The sequence below is a fragment of the Stigmatopora argus genome, chromosome 9 (assembly GCF_051989625.1).
Source record: "Stigmatopora argus isolate UIUO_Sarg chromosome 9, RoL_Sarg_1.0, whole genome shotgun sequence".
NCBI lineage: Eukaryota > Metazoa > Chordata > Actinopteri > Syngnathiformes > Syngnathidae > Stigmatopora > Stigmatopora argus.
The window spans coordinates 8,941,686-8,965,395 of NC_135395.1; the positions used below are offsets into that span (position 1 = coordinate 8,941,686).

The window sequence follows — 23,710 nt, forward strand, 5'->3', positions numbered from 1 at the left end:
CAGACTTAATTTATATTCTTGACAGATGTCTGTGATTGAGTTAAATGTCAAGATGTTTGAGGACATTGGTTGCCAAAAGGTGCGTGAATATGTATTGCATACTATTATAAGGGTATAATTGTAAGATATATGGTTTAGGAAAAAAATATATAATTTCATCTTCATTTCTGTCAGCCAGATGGATCCTCGCATCTCCAGTGAGGAGCTAAAATGAAAAAAACAGCTGCTGGTTAAAAATTAACTCAATTATCATCAACTTTTAGCAGCCCAGTAGGCCCCGAGCTCTCTTTTTACCCAGCATTCAAAGCGCCTTCGATTTAATATCACCTGTAGGGACATTACCACACACCTGGAAACATCTACCGCCATAAAAAAAGAAAAAATCTTTCTAGGCACTTGCTTGGTATTTGCAGTCTTTATTTGTATATATATTTATACTGTAGTATATACATTTGTGTATATACACTTATTTACAGAGACTTCTATGAAATTACAAGGAGAGTGACTTGTAAAGTCTTGACAATGCAAAATGTCAATTCATAAAGATATTTCATAAATGGATGCTCAAGCATTCACTGTCCACAACACTGGGAAATTATGAGCCCAAAATGTTGCGTGTGTTTAAAGTTGAACGTTTACTTTGACAATAGTGAATGAAAAGTGCATTGTTGTCAAAATTAATCATTGGAATGCAGAAAAAAAATGCATATTTTTAAAGGTTTTAAAGCATATGGACAGTTTGCGATGATATTGATCGTTTTAATCACTGTGTTCTAAATGTAGTTTTTTTTAGCATATTAAATTCCTAGAGTACTCAGGTAAAAGTGTCACAGTATAAACGTACAAAGGATAAAATACACATTATGAGCCTTAAGGAGAAATATGATATTTCCAATTCATACACATTATCAAAAAGATGATACATCCATCCAAATTTCTAATGAGCATTTTTACACTTAAAATATCTATTACTGCACAACACTGCGGGCTGTGTCGAACGTCAAGTTGTCCATGATGCACTGCACCAACTCTTCACTGTAATATGAATTGTTCACTTCTGCCCATATCAATCAGAATTGAGCATTTTTCTCGTAAATCCTAAGATTTTCCAGGTCTACGCAATGTATTGGCCAGTGAGTGACTTCCACATCTGGAGTGACATCAATAGGAGCTCCCCATGAAGCGGAGGATGGCCAAAGCTTTGTTTATGCTCGACAAGATGTTACCTCGTTTAGGTGGATCTTTCAGGGCGCAGATATAGACCTTGAGATGCCGGAAGACCGCATCGTCAAACACGGGGTCTTCCGCCAACACGGCTTCGGCCAGTCTGTGCGGGGTGACGAACTCCACCATGAGCTCCTTCACCACCGGCGTGACGACCTTGTCCATGCTGGCCAGGTTTCGGATGTCTTTGATGTGGCGGGGGGTGATCTCCTCAAAGGCCCGGTAAAGGAGCCGCTCAATGACGAGGACCAGGGCGTCTATGCGAACGCCCGTCTTCCGCTTGCTCCGCAGCCTCTTGCCCAGCTGGGTGATCAGGGTGTAGACCAGCAGGCGGGTCAACTTCTCCTGCAGTGCCGGGATGTTTTCAAACTCTGGCTCTGACATCGACTCGTCGGTATGGGTGCGATCGTCCTCGGTGGTGCGAGTGCGCACATCTGGCGTGGTGCCGGTGCGTAAGTCGCCCGAGGTGCCCCTTCGCATTTCCGGCGTCGTGCCGGAGCGTAAATCTGGCGTTTTGGTGCGACGCTCCGACGTGCGGGTGCGGACCTCCGGCGTGGTGGTGCGGAGCGATAAAGCGGAAGCCTCTGAGGACTGCTCCAAATCGAGCTTGGGGATCATCTGCTCCTCCACGTGAAGCTCCTCGCTCGTGCTGATCTGCGGGGTCATCGCCTTCTCCACCAGCTGATTGATGTCCGTGAGAGCGCCGGACACTTCGTCCGCGTAGGTTTCCTCGTTGGCAGGCTCGACCTCCAACCAGAGGAAGAGTTGCTGCAGGAACCTCCACACAGCGTCCTCCGTCATGGCGTACAGTACCTCTGGGGAGAAGATCTGGCCATCCCAATGGATCTTGCCTAGGATTGCAAAATGGTAGGAAATGAATAGTTAATTTTAAAATGAATGGTTTCATACTGCAAAATGTTGGCAAAACAGGGAGTGCATTATAGTATTTTCTATTTTTTAATGCACTGAATTAGTGTATTACCTTTAGAACCATTTAGTTTTCATTGAACTTTTATGTACATGACATTTCAACTGAAAATAGTTTCCATATTCAAGCATATTAGGATAATCCCATTTTGCATGTTGCTCATGCATACAATATTAGATGAGTTCTTTGGGAATATAACATTTTTTAGTGTGTGAGTTCTTTGGGAATATACCATTTTTTTAGTTTGTGAGATCTTTGGTATTATAACATTTTTTAGTGTGTGAGTTCTTTGGGAATATAACATTTTTTAGTGTGTAAGATTTGCACGGGACGTCCAATTCGCCTTGACTGAGACTCCCAGGCTGGGATTGGGGGGACGGCCCCACCTTGTTTTGCCTTTTAAATGCATGGCTATTTTTATTTACAGAAGTATAAGTCATGGATGGATTAGTCTTTGAGGCTGAGCAACAACAACAACAAAAACTGTCTGGATTGAGTTTTCAAATGACAGAATATTTCAGCCCCCCCACCTTCATCCAAAATATGTTCTATTAGTGGCAGGCTGGCAAGCTACGCTGTTCCTTCCAAATCAATTCCCCCATAGAAAGGTGGCCAAAGCTTACCCCGTCGTCCCCAGAGGACCGTGTCCATCAAAGGCGTCTGCGGACGTCCGGACGGCACTTCGTACACGTCACTCTGGCACGACATGACGTAAGCATACAATTGGGACGTGAGACCCTCTGAGAAGCTCCCGATTTTCTCGTCGATATATCGTTTGACTTTGCCGGCTCGATCCGGGATATCCATCTGGTTGAACTCCGTGTACAGCTTGTCCACGCTCTCCTGGATGGACTCGAAATCGAAGGTCGGGTCCTGCGACTGGCGGACGCACAGCGTGCTGGTGCGGTATGCGGGCCGCAGGTCGGGCGCCCGGCTTCCTTCGCTGGCCGCCCGCGAGGGGCTGGCGCCGCCCCCGCCGCCGCCGCCGTCCTCGGAGCGCGATCGGCGGTCCGGCGTGAGCGATACCAGGCAGGCGTCGCGGTTCTTGAAGGCGCTCTTGAGAGAGCCCAGCATCCGGGCGAACTGCATGCGGGCGAAGTGGAAGAAGCGAGAACGCCGGCTCCTCTTGGAGCCCAGGCCGCTCTGCCTCTCGACGGACTTGAAGAAGTTCTTGACTTTCTTCAAGATCAGCTTCCAGTTGAGGTTGAAGCGCGTGATGCGGGCCTCGCCGCGTACCCCCGCGTCCCCCGAGCCGCCGTACGAGTCCTGGGTGATGGTCTTGGTGATGTCGAGCGCCGCCAGCTGCGCGTCCTCCAACGTCACCGGGTCGATCACTTCGGAGCTCTTGGACTCCTTGGGGTTGGACCACTTGAGGAGGATCCGGCGCACCGAGTCGGTCATCTCGTTCACCTTCATGTCGGAACTGCCGCACAGCAGCTGGCGCGGGGTTCGAGCCCGCGAGAACACGTGCCTGAAGTACTCCAGGGCCTTGCGGAAGATAGAGGCCAGATTGGCCACGCTCGACATGGTGCCCCGGATGAGGAGCGTGGGCTCCGAGGGCCACTCGGTGGTGCTCTTGGCCACCGACAAGGCCGAGTTCACCCGGTGCTTGACCTCGGACTCCATGAGCGAGGTGAGCTCCATGACGCCCTCGCATTTCTGCGGGGGGCTGTCCAGGGCTGCCGAGAAAGTCTCGGTGATGCACTCGCTCAGTCTCGGGCTGCACAGGTCGATGGCCATGTTCACCTGCGCCTGGGACGCGTGCCCCCGCAGGTGCTCGATGAAGACCGGCTGCAGGTGCTTGACCACGTCGGACGTGATCTTTTGGATCACTTCGGTGATGGTGTCCACCAGGATGGCCTTGGTCTCCGAGTCCGGCGTGCCTGCCACCAGCAGGGCTCTCTGGGTGGCGGAGATCTGGCTGACGCGCGCCTTGACCGCTTCTACGATGGCTTCCGGTTTGATGAGGTCCTCCATGGCTGCTTTGGCTGGCTGGCTTGGCTGACTTGGCTCTCTGCCCCCCTTACCCCTACATCCGTCCGAACCCAAAAGAAAAAGGGGCGTTGCATGCGGTTCCGATTCGCCGTGAAGCCATCCGCGCAAATTCCGAATCCACACAAACCCGGACCTCAGGGACTTCTTTTAGACACGTCCTTCCCACCTGGCCAAACATGATCTTTCATCTCCTTTTAGACAAAGCCCCGGGCGGCGTAGTGCCAAAAGGCTGACGTCAACCTCGAGTGCACGACGTCATCGCGCGGACCTCTTCGCGATGACGTCATCCGGGGCGACGTAACCGTGAGACGCTGCTTCCACGGGCCGCGCACTTGCGGATTTTGACGTCAGGCTACCGTTTTTTTCTTCTTCCAGATAACTATTTCACTGCAAGACGTAACTTTCTAAAGTGAAACTGAATGATAGATAGGTTCAGATAGATAGATTAAACCTTTTTTTTTAAACCATAGTTCTTCAACCATGCAGGGTTTTATTATAAGCCACTATGAAATGAGGTACCATTTGAACATGGACCCTCATCTTGGATATAGGAAAATACAAAGATAAGTGAAAAATGAGCCTAAATTCATATTTGAAAATAAAACATTTTAGAGGGCCCCCAGAAAATGAATGAATGCATGCACAAGCACGTTTGGAATGTAACAGTCAATCATCCATTGGTTTACATTTTGACATAAATACTAACAGTTACTAGTCAAATATAAGCCCTTGTGGGAATTAGCATAATATTCATCAATAGTTTTCACATAGAGACACGTGAAGAGTCACCAAAATGCATACAGAGCCACCCTATAATGTACATCATTTATTATGAAAAATAAAACAAAATATGTGTGGTCAAACATATAAAACGTTGTTTTAAGTATAAGTAAATCAACATAAAATTTTCCACAAACAACTAAAATACTTTTTAAGATGATAAAATGTATAATAGGGGTGGCCTGGTGGATGAGTGGAAAGTGTCAGCTGTGGTTGCTCCACCTGTGCGGAGTTTGCATTTTCTCCTTAGGCCTGCGTGGAATTTCTCCGGACACTGGTTTTCTTCCACAAGACATGCATGGTAGGCTGATTGGATAGTCTAAAATCTAAATTGGTCTGAGTGTGAGCATGAATGGTTGTTTGTCTCCTTATACCCTGCAATTAGCTAGCCAGAAAAATATATAATAAGGAAATAATTCCAAGGATGAAATACTACCATTAATGTCAATTGCATATGTAACAAACAGTGCTTTCAAAATAAAATTTATTAGCCCATTTTAGAAAAAAATATATAATCCTGTACTTGGGGGTAGGCAAACTATTCTAACCTCTAAAGAGGAAACCTTCCCACAACTCTGGAATTTTCGAAATGCAATCAGTGGATTGCGGGCAGGTGCTTCTTGTTTCAGCACAACCCCCGATGGTTAAACTGTGCTGGAACGATTGGGACAAAAATTCTGCACCCACAGCAGCCCTCGACCGGTTTGCCCACTCCTGACTTAACTTATGAATGGTTGTTTGTCTCCTTATACCAAGGGTGTCAGACTCGGATTGGTTCGCAGGTTGCTTTAACGTCAACTTGATTTCACGTGGGCCGGACCATTTTAGATATAGTATTTAGATTTTTTTTCCATAAATGGATTAAAAGAACTGGATTAAAAGCCCTGAATATTCAGTTTTTTTTAATAGATCTAAAACAATGTTTACTTTAGCTTTTTTACATATTTTTAGATTTTACAAAATGATTTTTGAACTAAAAGCCCAGAAAAAAATATTTAAAAAATACTATTATTGATTTAAAAGGGGGAAAATCAGGCAATTTAATATAAATCTATACTCTTCATTTTAATTTGATCCTAAAACAGAAAGTCGGCACTCCTGATTTACTTTCCCGGGCCACACAAAATGATGCAGCGGGCCAGATTTGGCCCCCGGGCCGCCACTTTGACACATCTGCCTTATACCCTGCAATTAGCTAGCCAGAAAAATATATAATAAGTAAACAATTCCAAGGATGAAATGCTACCATTAATGTCAATTGCATGTGTAAAAAGCAGGCCTTTCCAAATAAAATGTATTAGCCCATTTTAGGAAAAAAATAATAATCATGTACTCGGGGGTGGGCAAACTATTCCAACCTCTAAAGAGGAAACCTTCCCACAACTCTGGAATTTTTAAAATGCAATCAGTGGATTGCAGGCAGGTGCTTCTTGTTTCAGCACAACCCCCGATGGTGAAACCGCTGGAACGACTGGAACAAAAACCTCCACCCACAGCAGCCCTCGAGCGGTTTGCCCACCCCGACTTAACAAATTTGACTAACAAGACTAGTGTATAAAATGAAAGTAAAAAACAAGGCCGTGTTTTTTTGTTTCCCTCAAATAATTGTTTAGACCCCATTAAAATCAGTATTTAAATATGACAACTATTTTCACAACTAGGTCAAAGTCATCTAATCTTTTAAATAACTTCTCCAAGTCAGATTAGTACAAAACAAGTTGCTTATCGTCTTCTTTTAATATGCAAGACTTGTCACTGATAAATCACACCCCCTGCCCCTCTAAAAAATTGCTTACAAGGGCAATTACAAAAATCACAAGACCCGCAAGAACATAATAGACGTCAATATGCAGAGTAGAACAATAATTGCCTGCATGCTGTAGATAACCCCCAACCCCCACACCCCTTTTCATTTATAATAAATCCTCGGGTATAATGCTAGCACTGCACATCCATAAAAGTGAATGTAGCAATATTCCAACTTTATCATTTCTTTATGTACATATATTTGGAAAGTGTAAATTGAAAGAACCTGTTGTTTTGTCCACGTATGCTTTCTGGTCATGAAAAACGACTGCGCCTACATTCCCTTAGGCCAGCTGCAGGCTTGTGACAAAGAATAGAAGAAAATCTTTTTGCAGAATGTGTGTTGACACAATCCGTAGGTAGTCTGCCCACACACAAAGTATAAACATATACAGAACATTGACTTACTGCATTCACGGGTAGTCTTGAAAGGAAAAACTTTTATCTATATTTTTTGGTTTTTTTGTTCACTACCGTCATTTGTTCCAATTGTTCTACATTATTCACTGTGTATTCTTACTAAAGGTCAAATAGCATTTAAAAATTTCATGGAAAAATGTTTTGCATCTTTATATACTCTTTAACTATGTGATAGTAGAAAAGTACTGCATTCTTTTAATTCTACTCTATTTCAGTCTTGTCATATTTTTTCTTGCAGACACATAAACACATGCTTGCAATTATATTTTGATACATATGACTTTTCAGAAATGCTTCATAATTGGTGTATTTAAAATAAATTCATTTTATGTACTGCCATAAGGGTGGAGAGGGTGCCGGAGCTCACCCAGCCAACTGCGGACCCTGAGTTAGTTGCTAGCCAATCGCAAAGCACCGTGAGACGAACCCAGATTCACACTCAGACTCATTTAAAAATATTGCAAAAATACTTATTTAATCATATTTTTTACTTGTTTTAAGTCTCGCTTTACACACGACCAATTTAAATATTGGTTGTCATGCCAACACATAGTTCCATGTGATTGTAATTGTTTTTGATGTTGCAGAAATTCATTGTTCTTTGTGGGTAATTGCAGGCCAATGCCATTTGAAACTGTAACATGTCATATTAAGCCCCTGGTAGTTATTTCTGATACTTTTTTTTCATTATTGTTGCTAATTCAACATCCAGTTGCACAAATGATGAAAAATGCTGCATTGCTTTAAGCTTAGAGCTTAGCTCAATGAGTTGAGCAGATGTCTGATTTTACGTGGAGAGAATGAAGGCGATGCTGGGGGAGGAAGTGTTGAATGGGCATCGCGTCCTGTACACCCATGATGCTTTCTTGCGGCTGACGTTGGCCCCGAGGCAAGCGTTCAAAGCCCGCTGCCAGTGATGAAAATGAGACGTGAAGGCTGTGCAGTTACGGGAACAACTGTAGCCATAGCACAGTCAAGTCGCATCCCAGTCTTGTGCTCACGTTGATCATCAATTGCAACATAATCAAAAGCTTAGGCTTTTAAAGAGATGAATCATGGAGTAGTACATAAATACATTTGTGGAAATGAGTTTATTAGTCTTCAGGGACTATTTTGAGGTAATATAACTGCAAGCTCATTGTGAGTGCTCTCTTTTTACATTGCTTATTTTCACTGACCCTCTCAATAAATGGTTGTGTGGCTTTTCTTGCTTACACCTGAGGGCATTACATTACTTTAATGTTTTTTGTGATAGTATACTCAGAGCTAAGGCATAACTCAAATCTGAATTTTGCTTCCTATCTTTAGAGTAGTAGGAGTAAATCACTTAAAGCTTTTTTGGCAGGGGTCAGGCAGTATTATTTATAAATAAGACTAGTTAAACCTCATTTTAAGGAGTGTTTACTATGACTGAATGTGCACTGTAGTGTGTATTCTGCTTTTTTAAAGAAGAAATGCAACTTGGTTAGTTTATTATAAAAATCACAAAGTGATGAACTGATAAACAGTTTGAGTTTAACTGTTGTTTTGAATAAATTACGTCGCAGAGTGGTTTCACACGCCTCCTTCTTGCTTTTGCATATTTTAGCCCTTCTTAAAACCTCATTAAGAGAGAAATGTGCAAAACACATACAATCTATTTTTCAACTGGTTTTAAGATTTTGATCAGGTGTGTCCATCATTTGAGAAAATATTCTTCATTAGAAATAAGGAACTTTTTAAAAATTCGCCGTGGGCACAAAATATATTAAACCACATCCATTCCAAAAGAACTTGGGTGTTCAGTATCTACAATTGTATCATTTTCTGTGCTTAAATATTATTTTTTTCTCTTTATCACATATTTTGAAAATTTGAGCAAACTTCTTTCATATAAAGTTGCTTTTAAAAAAAATCGACTCATATGGAAAAAAACCTGAACATTGTTCACCAAACCAGTAGTTTTGTACACACCTTAATTTGGAATGTTAACAGAATGAGTAGACTCTTATTTTGAAAGTAGGCGGAGTAAAATAACGTCAACATACGCACGTGTATGCTTCTCGCTTGCCGTACTCATTTCCGCCACCTTTGGCACTTCTGGAATCACTATACCATGCCCCTCATTTGTTTTAAATCAATATCAAGAATATCTTAAAAATGAAACTGTTCAGTGTTCGAATGTATAATCCAGAAGAGTCGTTGTGGAGCAGATAGCATCAAAGAAGGAGCCATCGTCGCAAGGTTTGCATACTTTTATCGTTTGGGCATCAATGGAGCTAACTCTTAGCTTTGCGCTTACACTGCTAAAGAAGTATTTTACATTTTAATAATTATTTATAAGATCCAGGGATGCATTTGTAATCTTTCTAATCATCGTGCTGCTGTTTGGGTTTTTACTTTATTCATTAATAGTTTTCATAAGACACTCGATTAGTGAGTGTACAATAAACGAATCCATGAATCTAGGCAATTGATCATAAATAAAATTTATGTTTTTATAATCTACCTATAAGTGATGTTAAAAATGCCAAAGTTATGGACTGTCCGAAAAAATGTATTGTAAATGATCGTTACGGTTTTAATAAATTAGCGTATTTTGACCACACCAAAATAAAACGTCACTACCTGGGAATTTCATTTAGTCCATAGTAAAATATATAATACATAAATAACATGGATATGCAATTGTGAAAATATTGAAAATAAGTATTAACATGATGTGCACTATAAAAAAACGGGAAACTAAGGTTAAATAACAAGATCACAACTGTTGAATACATATTCTGTTTATGATAAATAATATTAATCCTTGCTTTGAACATTATTTGTGCTGCTTGGTATTTTATAATGACAGAAAACATGAGCAATTGGAATTTTAGAAATAAATAAATTAGAGATAGAATAAATAAATAATAAACACTTTATTTTATACTTTAAATAACACCAATATTGTCAATCAAAAGCATTGAATTGCAGTCTTGGTGGTGGCACTTTTTTGATAGTATTTTTTTCTTCCTAGCGGTCAATATTGACATTTGTTTGTGCAAAGAGAAACCCGCCTGTTGCCAAATGTTAATCCCTTCAATGTCTGACTTCCCCTGAGCCCTCATTTGCTGAGCGCCTTTTCACCCTTTATTCATTCAAGCACAATTGTGCACGGCCACGATTCCCACAATGTGATCTAAATTCGAGTCAGGCTACCGCGGCAATCACTTATTAGCCCAGTAGATTGACGCGTTCTTTCCAATTTGTTGCTAATAGGGGAATATTTGTCATCTGCAGGTTTTCCAAGAATGTGGCAGTTTAATATTTTACCTCACAGTCTGGACACTATTGTAATGTCAGATTATTATTAAGGTGTGCTGTCTAGTGATCAAGTCCTCTGCACACCTTTCCTTTTGCCATTTTCATCGCAGGTAAGTAGTTCTTTAATTCTTTACAATTACCTGGGAAGACTGTCTGTGAATGTTCTGATTTCAGCACCACTGACAGCGCCAACCGTGCAATTCATTTTAACTGGAAGGGGGGTGAATGTTTATTTGGCCTCCTTCCAGTCAAAATGAATTGAACGTTCCTTTTAAGGCAACACTTTCTCTGTCAAAAGCCTCTTATGCCTGTGCCAACTCCATCTGGATGTCGAACAGCTTGGAAAAGGCTTTGTATCATTTATGCCAGCCAAAAGTCAACATGATGACTCCAATGACTGTTAGGATTGCTTGCATCTTTTTTCTGGTTCAATCCAGGTGACTCAACTTTGACGCTTGAGGCGTTTAGCTAAACTTGGCTTATTTTCTCCATTTGCTTGAAACCATATAGAGAATATTTGCTTTGTTTACAACCCTCTTTTTTACACCCCCTCTGCCTGTGAGGAGATGCGACATATGCAATGTTTTATGGAGCCCTCGGGGAATTTTCCAGGGGGGGGGATGCTGGATGAGAAAAGGCAGTTGTCTTGTTGATGGTGGTTTCCAAGTCAAGCAGTTTGTGCAAAGGAAAAGCAAACAACAGTTAAGCCATGTTGTCTTTTTTATAAATTGTAGTTTAACCATCTTATTTCAGCCAACTAACTGATGCAGAACCTTTTCTTTATCCTTTTTTCATTTATGTCAAGATATCATTTGCAGGAATTTGCTCACAACACCTCCAAAACAGTAAAATAATTGAATTCATAAGTTTTGTTGTTGAAAGATGATGTCATCAAACTTTCTTGTAAATTATAATATCATTATTCTACATTTATTATTGATGTGATGGCGTGACTGCTTCAATAGCACGTTTTCATGATGAAAGTGTCACTTTACACTTTTTCCTCTACTGTGTTTTCTTCACCTAAAGGCAGTGTTACATCTGAGTGTCTGACACTTGTCGCTGTTGGTTACCCATGTTCGCCACCGTGTTAAAGGTTAAAACTTTTAGTGGTTTTGATTAAAACACTTCTTTCCTCGCGCCTTCTCCTCTTTTCGCTACTTAACTCTGCCACATACTGCCATGCACTCAAGTATTTTTTTGCCATCTTGAAGTCTGCAAGAGGGAAGAGTCAATTTTATAAGGGGGAGGGGACAGTAAAAGTTTTTCCGACGTATTTAGCATTTTTTAAAATGTTTTTCGATGTTTTACTTATAACTACAACAAATTAAAATTTGATCAATTTCCATGATTTAATTGAAGAGTGCTGGATTTCTTTGCTAAATGGTAAGTCCTCACATTTTCAGGGATAGACAAATGCAGAAAAAGAAAATTAAGGGTGCTTTCAGACCAGTTTTGTTTCTTTTTAGCTTAATTGATACAGTTGTCTGCGTTTCTATTTTTCTATATTGCCATGGCAATTGTCTAGACATGGTTAAATTGTAAACACAGGCCATGCATGACCCAATCATTTTTTTAAATAAATTGAAAATACAGCCCAGTAAATTAGAGAACTCCATTTACATTGAAAAGTATGTGAATCTGAGACCCTAAAACAGATTTGAAGTATATGTGTATTTTTATGTCGCCATACAAGATCACCATGTGATCTGCATTTCATTTGTCTGCCTCTAAGAATACAGTGTTGTTTTGTTGGGATGTTATCAGTACTGTACTTTTTGGCAACTGAATTCTAAAGGATTTACTTCAGTTTTGTTGCATTCAACCTTTTATCAAATAGATCATTGCATCGCCGCCGTTCACTGCTCGTCTCTCCACGGTGCGCCTCTTGAATGAGATCTGACTTGCAGCAGGTAACCACCTGTTTTCCTCACACCGTGAATTCTTCTAAACAATAGCGGTTTACGAGCAAGTGCACAACTGAAACACCTTCCAAGCACCCCCCCACCCACTTCATCCCGCCTCCACCCACCGGCTTAATCTATCCTCAGTGGTGTCACTCCGACTTTTTTGATGAAAGATGGATTCTGATTTGCTGCCAATGCGTTTGAAAAGACTCCAAGCTCTAAAATCAGGATGGCTGCAGTGGGTGAGACATCTGGATGAATGTGTGAAAGGATTTGACTGCTTTTCCTGCCTCAAAGGAAATGCTGGAATCAGATGAAGCACTGTAAAAACTTGAATCCATCTGCCAGGCCCAAAAACATGCTTCTTATGAGTATGTTCAATATTTTCCAAAATACATGAGAATATTAACTGCATACAATTATAAAATGACCATGTCTGGTTGATTCCTAATTAAAGTCAAAGCACCAACATTGAATGTTGTACCAACACATTCCTAAACATTATACTTGTAAACAACTGCATATCAGTCAAGTGCACATGTGTCAAAGTGGCGGCCCGGGGCCCAAATCTGGCCCGCCGCATCATTTTTTGTGGCCCGGAAAAGTAAATCATGAGTGACGACTTTCTGTTTTAGGATCAAATTAAAATGAAGAGTGTAGATGTATATTACATTTCCTAATTTTTCCTCCTTTTAAATCAATAATTGTAATTTTTAATCATTTTTTTTCTGTTTTTAGTTCAAAAATCATTTTGTAAAATCTAAAAATATATTTAAAAAAAGCTAAAATAAACATAGTTTTAGATCTATAAAAACTGAATATTCAGGGCTTTTAATCCATTTATAAAAGAATATCTAAATATTATATCTAAAATGGTCCGGCCCACGTGAAATCAAGTTGACGTTAAAGCGACCCGCGAACCAACCCGAGTCTGACACCCCTGGTCTAGTGTCAACCAGGCGCAACATAAATTAATACTTTACAAGTAGTTGAATCACAAAAAAATAAATCCTTGATTAAAATAGACTATTTAAAAAACTCTATAAGCAGATAAACAAAGACCAATCTAATTAATATCCAACTAACTACTCCCCTATCACCAATGAAATGCAACCATGCGACTGACTAATCTACCTCCTTAACCTTAAAGAACACATTTACGGGTACCATGACCTTTGTAAAAGACATGGTAAAAGCGACATATGTCAAGTTGAGATCTTTTGCCTTTTTATAAACACAAACGGTCAGCATAGGTCACCATCTTTCGATCGTTATTGCATTGGATGCTGCCCTTGGTTTATGCTCAGATAATGGACAGTTGTTAAGGAGGAGAATTTGGAGTGGCATGAATGGAAGGATTTGAATTTCATCTGGCCTGACCTTGTGATCAATACTTCTTTTTAGTGCCGCCGTCCTAAAGAGAGCTGTGCTCCTTTGCCAAACTAATAAAGACAACACCAAAGCTGCAACGGCACAGGGCTGTCAATACGTTTAACACCCCCATCGATTCTCATTACGGTTAATGGTTTCTTTGTTGAAAGTTGCAGGAGAAGGTGGATGTTGTGGTGCTTGGAAAATTTTCAGAAACGTGGACAGTCATCCTTATTTTGACCTGGATCGGGTGAATGATGGTGTTAGGCACAAAAACTGAAGAATGAGTTGCTATAAACTTTAGGTTTTAGAGGGGACCATGTTATATTATTATTTTTTAAATATATATACACATGATTATTTTTCTTTTCAATCATCTCTGATGTCTTTTGATTGCTCTTTTCCAAAATTTTACTTGGTCAGATTCTCATTAATGTGTGGATAATACGGTTGACTGAAGCAAATTTAACTATGTACAATTTTTTTTTAAATGCTTTACTCTGATTGGCCATTGCGAAGTATTGTTGGGAAAGTGTGTGATATAACAACCGCGTAAATTGACCATTTAATGTGGCTTGTTGGAAGTGTTATGGCCCCTGTTTGGCAACCTTTATTGCCCAACAAGACATTTGGATCCTTTTCCTACAAAAAAAAAGACACCACTGTTACGGACAAAATATTTTTATATGTAAAATTAAACAGCCGTGCTGTTTACAACAGTGTTTTATTTTTCCTTGATGTTGACATTTAATATCAGCGATTAATCAAACAAGAATAATTGCCATCATAAAACCCATGAATACCTGCAGATAAAACTAAATTACATTTTTCACTTAAACAAAAAAAATTAACGTTATCTGAATGTATAAACTTTTATGCAAATTTGGATATGCGACAAAATATCAAAGATGGAGACAAACAGGCGATTCTGTTGAAGCAAATAGGTGGACAAATATATATATTTATTACTACTTGGCATACAAAATGGATCGATGGTTACCATACCATTTTGTCAACATCGTCATAATCTATTATATTGGCCTTGTCACTTTAGATATTTATTCATTTTCCGTACCATTCCTCACAAAGGTTTTGAGGGTGCTGGATCTTAGCCAACTGGGCAGTAAGTGCAGGAGTATGAGAGCCAACCCTTGAATTGCTTTTAAATATTCATATTTCAGCAGAAGTTAATGATGCTCTGTCACTCTTCTGCTGTACATAAGCTTTTAATTGTACGTTGCCTTCGACTAGCTAGTACCTTATGGAGCTTCATTTATTCTTTCTAATTGGTGATCACCCCCAGAAGCCGTGTCTCTTTGGGGTTATAGGATTCTCTTTGCACTCGTCTTAAGATTGTCTCTACGGACTGCTGTTCTCTGCTGCCTCTGCGTCTTTTTTGCTCTGGGATTACAGCAATACAATCTGCTCATCATTCCAGTGTATAGAAGCAGTATTCAGTTCCTTCACCGGCAATGGCGAGATGTAAAAACAATTCTGTGTTCTGATAACATTTTTTAACGTTTATCCTCACCAATGTGGTGGGAGTGCGAGTCTATCCGAGTTGACTATGACCAGGAAGTGGCAAAACACCTTGAACTTGCCAAGATGAAAATACAAGAATGTGTCTCCGGGGATTTAATTACGCCATCAGTATTCATACTTCATCTCCATGTTAGAAAATATCCTTGGACTCATCTAATATGTAACAAAGTTTTGAGGTTCCTATACTGTTTTTTTTGTGAAGCAAAAAGTTATGATGGCCCGTCAAGACATATAGTAAAAGCTTTTTGAGTGCAAGGACCCTTTGTAGTTCCTATAATCGTTTTGGGGCTTATCACATTTTTTTACATGTTCGAATGGATAGGAACTAGCCACTATGGCCCTTTGCAGTTCATTAGCCTGTAAAAATCTGTAAATAAGCCGCACTGGACTATAAACTATACTACTGTAGGGGTCAAAGCGGGGAAAAAGTATGGATTTATAGTCTAAAAATGTTATTTTATTGGTTTGGCTTGGGTGTCCAAGTGTCGTTGGCTGGCAGGATTTTGCTTTTAGCTTCGGACCCAGAGAAATATTATTGCTTTTCTGAAACCTTATCCATATTTGTTTGTTACATCAACAACATGGCAGTGACATTATTGGCACTTGACATTTTAAAATACAGCAATCCACTGTTATCTATTGATCACTAATGATCGATACCAACGTTACCTATCAAAGTGTGCAATCTTTGACGTTCAGTTGTTTTTGCTTGTGTTACTTGCTATGCGCCTGACCTTATCAGGGAAATTCAAAGGTACTTGGTAGATTGCAATAGCTTGCTTTTCACATGATTTTATAATACTAATTCATGAAAGAATCTAACAAGTATGATCTTTGTACTTCAATGTTTACCTAGCTGGATCCAAAAATGTACAAGGGGGAATTAAGCAGACGAGATATATTGTCAGAGGAAAAAAGGACCTATTGCCATTTCTGAAGGTTATTTCGTGGGAGTGCAATTAGTAGGGTGAGTGTTCACATTTCTAATGACTACCCACACAGTTGCCTTGCTATGCAGTAACGGCTGGATTTCGTTGCGTACACAAAACCCCCAAAGTGGATCAAGTCAAAACTGTCCTTTACTAGAGTGAAGGGCATGGAGGGAAACAAACAGTTTAAGTTGGATATACTCAACCTGTTCACAGAAGTTATGCTGCTTCCCTCTCAGGCTGTTGTGGGATTCAGGAGCCATGGTGTGGCTTTAATTGCCTGTTCTCTACAAAATAACTAAAGGGGGAGGCAGATGTGAGCTGCATACCCAATCGATACCTCCAACTGCACCATGTGCCTTCATCTATTTGTGAGCTCAGATTGGTGGATCCCTTCTAAATTTAAATATGCTGATATTGTATTTGGCTCTACCCTTATATTTTACAATCTTGAAAAAAACAAAAAAAAATCAAGATAAGAGGAAGCAAAATCCAATGTCCTTATCAGACCATTTGATCTAAAACTGGGCTTGATTACTTTCAAACGATTCTAATCAGGTTAGAAAGATCGAGATGCCTTAAAAAAAACTCTGCTGTTGATATTTAAAAATGTTTTTTACACTCAATTTGAGGGTAACTGAAGAACTAACCACATTCAACGTGTGTGTGCATTAAAATACAAAACACACTTCACTTTCTTTTGTTCCCTGAAAGATGCTGACGAAAATTAGCATCGTGTCAAAAAACGCATAGAAAACATTTACAGGGATGAACAACGACAACTTTGGCAAATATGCACCTCTAGCATACAAACTATTTGTACACATGAATTTGTGTTCTTTTTTTACATCACGTCCCGTTTAGGACCCACGTGAATCCCACCTTTAGGTCTGAGCGCGGCTTTTACCGTACAAGAGAGCACTCTGTAGCCAATCACTTGAGAGCAGCAATAGGAATCGAGCAGAATGTTCATCAAGGTTGCTGGGTATTATCGGAAAAGCTTTTTGACAACTCAAACTGTGCCATCTGTTCGGAAAGAGGAGGATGTCTTTTTTTCCCACTTGTGAAGACGTTTTTCATTTTAGAACAAATTGCCGTCCATTTGGAATTCACCGTCCTAATGGAGGCATTTTTTGTCAAGTGCTATGTGCATCACTCACCCACTATTTCTACTTCCCTGTTGGTATTTCCTAGCCTTTCTACCTGTATACTGTACACGGTAATGGACGCTTCCCCATTATTTGCAGAGGGATTAATAGGTTATGTTTATTGATTGGTGCCCTAGATGGTGATATATTTTGTGGAGTTTGCCGAGGTTAGTAACCGCCGTTAATCTTTTTCAACAACCGTGTCGACTGCTCTTGACCTCTGTTGAGGGATTGGAAGTAAAAGCAAAGAGTTTTTTTGTGTTTTTTGACGAGACAGCATATAAACCCATGTATTTTGGGGTCTGAAAGAGTGGTTTAGATCAGCATTTTAATATTGCTTAGTCAATATTAGAATAAATGCTTGCCCAATTTCCTCTAATTTAGCTTTTGGAATCATTGAAGGCATTTAATCAAGCCATGTCTTAAAACTAACTTAATGACTGACAGGTCAACTGAAAAAGTCATTGCAAACAGGATTTTGAAGCCGGACAAAATGATAACGTTGAGGTTATACATTCTCTGTTAATTTTGTCCACTCCAAGCCAATCCACATTGACATTTGCCAAGTTAACCAGAACAGATTCCAAATTAAACGCAGGCAAACACTTTCAGAACATGAGCAGAAGTGCTCAGCTTTTGAGGCATTTGAAGAAAAGATTACCGCCGAAAGTATCTGATACCACGACTTCAAATGCAAACAACGAAAATGTCTCTGTTTGACTTTTTTTTTTTTAGGAAAAGTCCTTTCTTTGGTTTTGGTAGCTAATTACAAAACCTTGAACTTTATCTCTCACTCAAGCCTCCTGTACTTTCAAAAGAAATACTGATGAGAAGATAGTGGCTTGGCTTAGAGCACCTGCCTGCATTTCAGCACTTTATCCAATGCCAACACACATTTTAGGTACCTTCAGGTCTGTTACTAACCACATTATATACACATTTTATTACATTTTCTTTAGTGAGCGTATGATGAAATCCAAACAAATGAGAGATCTTTCTCTTTTAATCAATCAAAAATCCTCTTTGCCCCACAAATGCTTAATTTCCTGATGTTGTTTGTCATAGTCTGTCTTCACTTCTGAAATACGGCTCCACATTGTATCACCTGCACCAAAAAGCCAATCCTTGGCCTCTTTTGCTTTATTTCCACCCTCGCTCCATATAACATAATAGCCGTACCAAAGTGTGAAATCTCCTTTTATGTTGTTTTCCACTCAGTCTGCTTCTATTGCTTGTTCTCTAAAGTTCAAGCACTATAACAGATGTGCTTACAATGAAAATCAATGATACGTAAACAATTATTCATCAATTGTTCAAATTAATGAATACTGTCTTACTTGACACATGATCCTTACAGAATAATTTTAAATCAAACTGGCCTTTGTATATATATCTTTCTAGCATCATGAGCGATAAAGATCTGAATTGCGCATATTTGATTGGTTAAAACACTCCTGTCATTTAAACTTTGCTTACCTCCTTGAAATTTCGGCATTTTATTGACTTTTCTACACTATTATGCAGGGGAAAAAAATAAATTCTGTAATTTTTCCAATTCCCGAAAAAGATTATTTCTGATGAGATGCACTAAATAAAATATATTACAATTCCTCTCCATTTACTATTGAATACAGCGAATAAGATCAAATACAGTTAATGCTTTAGTACTTGATTTGGTGCAGATGGGTTTGACGTTTCCACTTTTCATGTGAATAAAACACATTGCACTTCATAACCATCTTCAGTGTGTTGAAGTTGTAAAACGACATCATGTTAATGTATTACGAATTTCATTTTCATTTGAAATCATCTTTCAAATAACTGCAGCCTTTTCTTAAGCAGTTCCATCATCCTGCCAGCACTGCATTGCAGTATTTAGTCTGGTTTGTTATTGTCCGCACTTTCTTCACTTGCACTTCGCAGGTCAACGTTAATTTTACATGTTAGCTGTCCACACTTCAAATGTTTGATGCCGAACCGGTGGAGCCCGTCATTCGTCTTCTCCCCTGAGAGAGTCTAGAAAAGAACTTGTTGTCTTCCCTTTGGGAACGTCCAATCGCTGTCTTTCTCCTAGCTCTTGGGGACTCTACTACTTCTGGGCAGCCCCTATATTAATTATTGTCCTGGATATAAATAGGATGACAGTCTGGCAGCCTTGGTGGTCTAATGGGGCTGTCTGTTTGGTGTCCTGTCTTCTGCATGGAGAGTTGCTGTGGCAGCAATTTGCTCCTTACATTAACATTGCACTCAGAAAATGGGCACGTGACCTGGTAACATGCAGCTTGTATATTAATACGATGGTGGCATTGTTTTGTCAAATCTCTTAATCCTTGAAACCATCGATGACAAGTGCTGCACTCATACGCATTTATCTTTTAATTCTTGTTTGCTTCGCATCTAATCTCACCAACTAAATTCACGTCATAAGGGTGTCTGTTCTTTTTTGTGCATGTTTTGATCATTACATGAACAATAGCCTAGGACAAAAGACTTGGTTCTCCAATAATTGTAGAAGGAAAAAGATTTTTACCTGTCAGGTCTATGCTAACATTTCTTACAGAAAAAAAGAAGCCCCTGGAAATTATGAGTAGAGGCCTGAGAGTTTTATCTGTGTTGGCAGGCCTAGGTACCATCACCATGCTAAAGAGACCGAGGCGCAGTGTAGATAAGACCCCCCCGAGACAAAGAAGCACCACACCTCGACCACTGCTCACAACAATGTGCAAATGACTAATATTACTTGGCAGTTCAACCCAGTTTGATGTTACCTTTTGCCCCAGACTTTGTGTAGTCTGTGCTAATATCAAGGCTATGAATCATGGCAAGTCAAGACATTTCTCAAGCCTAATTTATGGGGAAAATTTAGGCTTGCAAATGTTTTGTATCCTCAGATACATTCACATATTCAAGGTTTTTCCCCACTAAATATATTGTAAAGTAAATACATTTGTTCATAATTAAAATCATCACCATCATTATTAATTGCACAATAGTTTTATTACTCTTAAAGTTGCTGTTACAAAAAGATTTTAAAAAGCATATTTACTGACTAATATTTGCAGTCCCCTTCCTTAAAAAAGAATCACTGTTTTATAGATAAGACAGGATGATCTGATTCATGTTTGACATTCATGAGGTTTGCTGATTGACCTTTGAAAGTCAACCATTTCAAGAAATAAGCCGGCGATAAAATCGGCGATAATGTGAGGTAAATCTGATCCCTTATCATGCCTTATCATTAACCCTGCTTACTTTGCGGTTGCTACCTTCACGTATTGCTGCTAAGAACCAACATCCAAACAAAGTAGCCCTATAATCTGTTCATCAATAATTCTGAACCATACTTAAAATTTCATATGTACACTAACTTCAATTGTTTGACTTTCAAATAATGCTTAATGCAGTCGCAAGATAGTGTATATCCACATTCTGGAGACTTCCCACACAATGTGAGAAGATGAATCATCCATTTTGTCGCCGAGCATATAAAGTTAAGATTTATTCATTTAATCTCAGGTAGGATCAGTAATAATGTATATTTAACTCAGGAGGGGACCAGAGTGAAAGTTGAGAGGCGCCCTTTTTTGTAGCAAATAATGATTTATAGAGCCGAATGCTTATCTGTCCAAATGGACTGAGCTCAGCCATCTTCAGTAGTTCTTACTTTCTGAATAGCTCAATAGATCACGAGTGCATAGGCATTTAAGAACAGACCATTTGCGGCAAGTGACAAATAGTGTTGTCAAAAAAAGACACCAAAGAAACAAAAACACTGAACTATATCTTTTTTTAGGCTTTCCTTTTTTGTTGTAGTATTTGTGCTGTCTTGTAAGAAATTAACTTTGTCACAGTGGCCTGAGATAATAGCAACAGGGAATTGCTTAGCCGGATGCTGTACAGTGGGAACAGTACAAGTCATTTCGCTTCAGCACACCACTTAATAGCTTTGGCTGATGCAGGGCGAGTTTGAAAATCCATGCGTCAATTGTGGTAGAAGTACAGGAGTCTTTTTAGTGACTGCGGGACAAGAAAGCTAATAGAGTGTCAGATCAATTGTCAAAGCCTTTTAAAAGCTAGTTAAGTCTGGACGTTTGGCAACAATTGCCCAAAGAATTCTATCATACACATTTTGAACACTCAACTGTCATCGTGCTGAGCCAATCACTTGACTTAAGTGCATCCATTTTTGAGGGATCATCTCTCTCTTACACGGGAACGAAAAAAATGTCTAGGTACTTTTTATCGTAGTAAAATGTCTATTATTAGCATTGCTTTTACTTAACTAGAGTCAGTGTTGAAAATATTGTTGTGAATAATTTATCTTTGGCTGTGGTGATATGATATACGATAACATGGCCCCAAAAGAAAAAAATTGGGGTCGACTCCATTAGGGTAAGTGGTGTATAATATGGATAAATAGATCTTCTGTGTTTACACCAAATTAAAACTCACCCTATATAAATATCCATCTTTTCATTTTCCTTCACGGGCAGATAGTCTTTCCTTCTAAGCAGCTCGTAGTACTTATCAGGGTTGGAAGAGAAATGAGATAATCAGCTGGAGTTTGAGGATTCTGCTTTGAAGAGGCGTGTATTTAAGCACAGGGCTTGCACTCTGGTTGGGTCTTGGCAAGGTCACGCTGGATTACCGGAATTATACCAGATCATAACATAAGAGTGTTACATTTGATGGCAATCAAATTTCAGCCTTCCAATTTAGTTTGCACACTTGCAAATGAGAAGTAGCAGTTCCTCAGCATGTTCTTTCTATGTTGCTGTGTTCTTCTCATGCTTTTCTACTTGATTTAAGTACTTGTGACAGCGCTAAATGAGCTTAATCTACAATGTTTATTTTGATTTTACACTATAATCAAACAATTGCCCCTAATTTAGAGGGGTATTCATGGAAATTAATAGATAGAATAAGCTTGACTTTTACTGGAACAGAGGAAGCCAATCGTAATTATGATCGCCTTTCAGAATCAAACCTCTTTGTCTTACTTTGCCTCATGAGCATTATCCACATTAATGGAAGAGACCTAATTCATTCTGTAATAACATTATAATCACCTACCTTGTTGATGCAGTTAGTTATGCCAAAGTCATACTAAAAGAATAATACTTGTTCTCTTTGTCCATATGTGAAAAATAAGGAGAAGATGTTCCCCACAGTTCGTTGTGTAGGGTGTGAACTTGGACGCATTTCTATTGGGTGTGATAGTGGAAGCTCAGCTCTAGCACTTAAATTGCAGTACAGTGTTGTTTTGTTTTTAGCCTGGCGTGACGCGAGTGAGCGAGGTGTAGCAACGATATACAAGTACGTATTTTACGGCTGTCAGACCCGTCGGTTTTATCAAGAGAAGACCAGTAGTAACGTTTTTTGATGGAATTGCGTCAAAGAAAATGCAGCTGAATAGTTACTGTGCAGTGGAAACACGACAATAGTGTTTATTAAATTCTTGACAAATGGGTAGCAACATGTGTAATGCCTGCATTGGTTATTATAGAAACTATTCACTTTTGCAATGCATTACCATTGCATTACTTACTGTAGGCTTTCTGAAAATATTTTTTCTTTATATAATAGTATTTTTTTTCCCAAGATAAAAAAATGGTACTCTATTTGTCCTCTAGCCATGTAAAATTGTTTTTGTGCTCAGCATTTTTCAGCTTTGCTTATACCGTGGAGGAAGCACTCTTTGGCCCACTCAGCCCCTCTGGCCTTTGTGTCCTTAATATGATATATTTTGAGTAACATCCTTTGTGACATGTAGCTTTCCAGTTGCTGATTTACAAAATCTTCCACTCTCAAATGGAGTAAAACAAACTGTGAAAATGTTAGTATTTGGTCAGAGAATGTGTTAGTATTGCGAGGAAGTGGACATTCATGACAAGAAATCCTTTGACCAAATGTTGGTAATTCACCTAGCAAGCACTTCACTGTTACTCTTATTAACTTTGGTTTTATGTACTATTACACCCGTGCAGTCTCCTGTTACGTTTGATAGTACTTACTTGATACTTTCTACACGGCTGAAGCGAATTTAAAATAAAAACGATCGAAGATGGACACTTTCAGCATTAATTTTAAGGGTGCACAGATATTTTTTTTCTTTTGCTAGTCAGCATTTTATGTATGCTTGTAGTATGTGGGTCTTACTCCCTTTGGCATAAGATTTCAGCATGCTTTAATGAATTAGGCCAGTGAAGAATGTGTTGGCCTTCAATAAGTAAGTGAGCGCAGTGGGAAAGCAACTTCTTCAAAGGCAAAGAGATAGAATTTTCATCAATAGCCTCGTTAGTGGCCCGATCTCAACACACAAAAAGCTTTTTTTGCCAACATTTTCTGAAACATCGCACATTTACGTTATAA

General features: G+C 39.4%; 2 protein-coding genes across 5 annotated transcripts in view; one reads left to right on the plus strand and one right to left on the minus strand.

Moving 5' to 3' along the window:
• Window positions 1–400: 400 nt before the first annotated feature.
• Window positions 401–4,313, minus strand: LOC144082563 (uncharacterized). Its single transcript, XM_077609801.1, has 2 exons — window positions 2,776–4,313; window positions 401–2,075 (listed from the first exon to the last, which is right to left on the minus strand). The coding sequence occupies exons 1-2, from the start codon at window positions 4,127–4,129 to the stop codon at window positions 1,162–1,164; spliced, it is 2,268 nt and encodes a 755-aa protein (XP_077465927.1). The 5' UTR covers window positions 4,130–4,313; the 3' UTR covers window positions 401–1,161.
• Window positions 4,314–9,185: 4,872 nt separating this feature from the next.
• Window positions 9,186–23,710, plus strand: part of enox2 (ecto-NOX disulfide-thiol exchanger 2) — a 93,346-nt gene continuing 78,821 nt past the window's right edge. The window contains exons 1-2 of one of the 4 annotated variants that reach the window (XM_077609809.1): window positions 9,186–9,376; window positions 10,418–10,551. Coding sequence is in view for 1 of the 4 variants with exons in the window: in XM_077609808.1 (XP_077465934.1) it covers window positions 12,334–12,354 (21 nt within the window). In the remaining 3 variants the exon portion in view is untranslated. Of the gene's footprint in view, window positions 9,377–10,417; window positions 10,552–10,869; window positions 10,879–12,298; window positions 12,355–23,710 lie in introns of those variants that run through there. The other 3 variants (XM_077609810.1, XM_077609808.1, XM_077609812.1) reach the window with 3 other exon arrangements.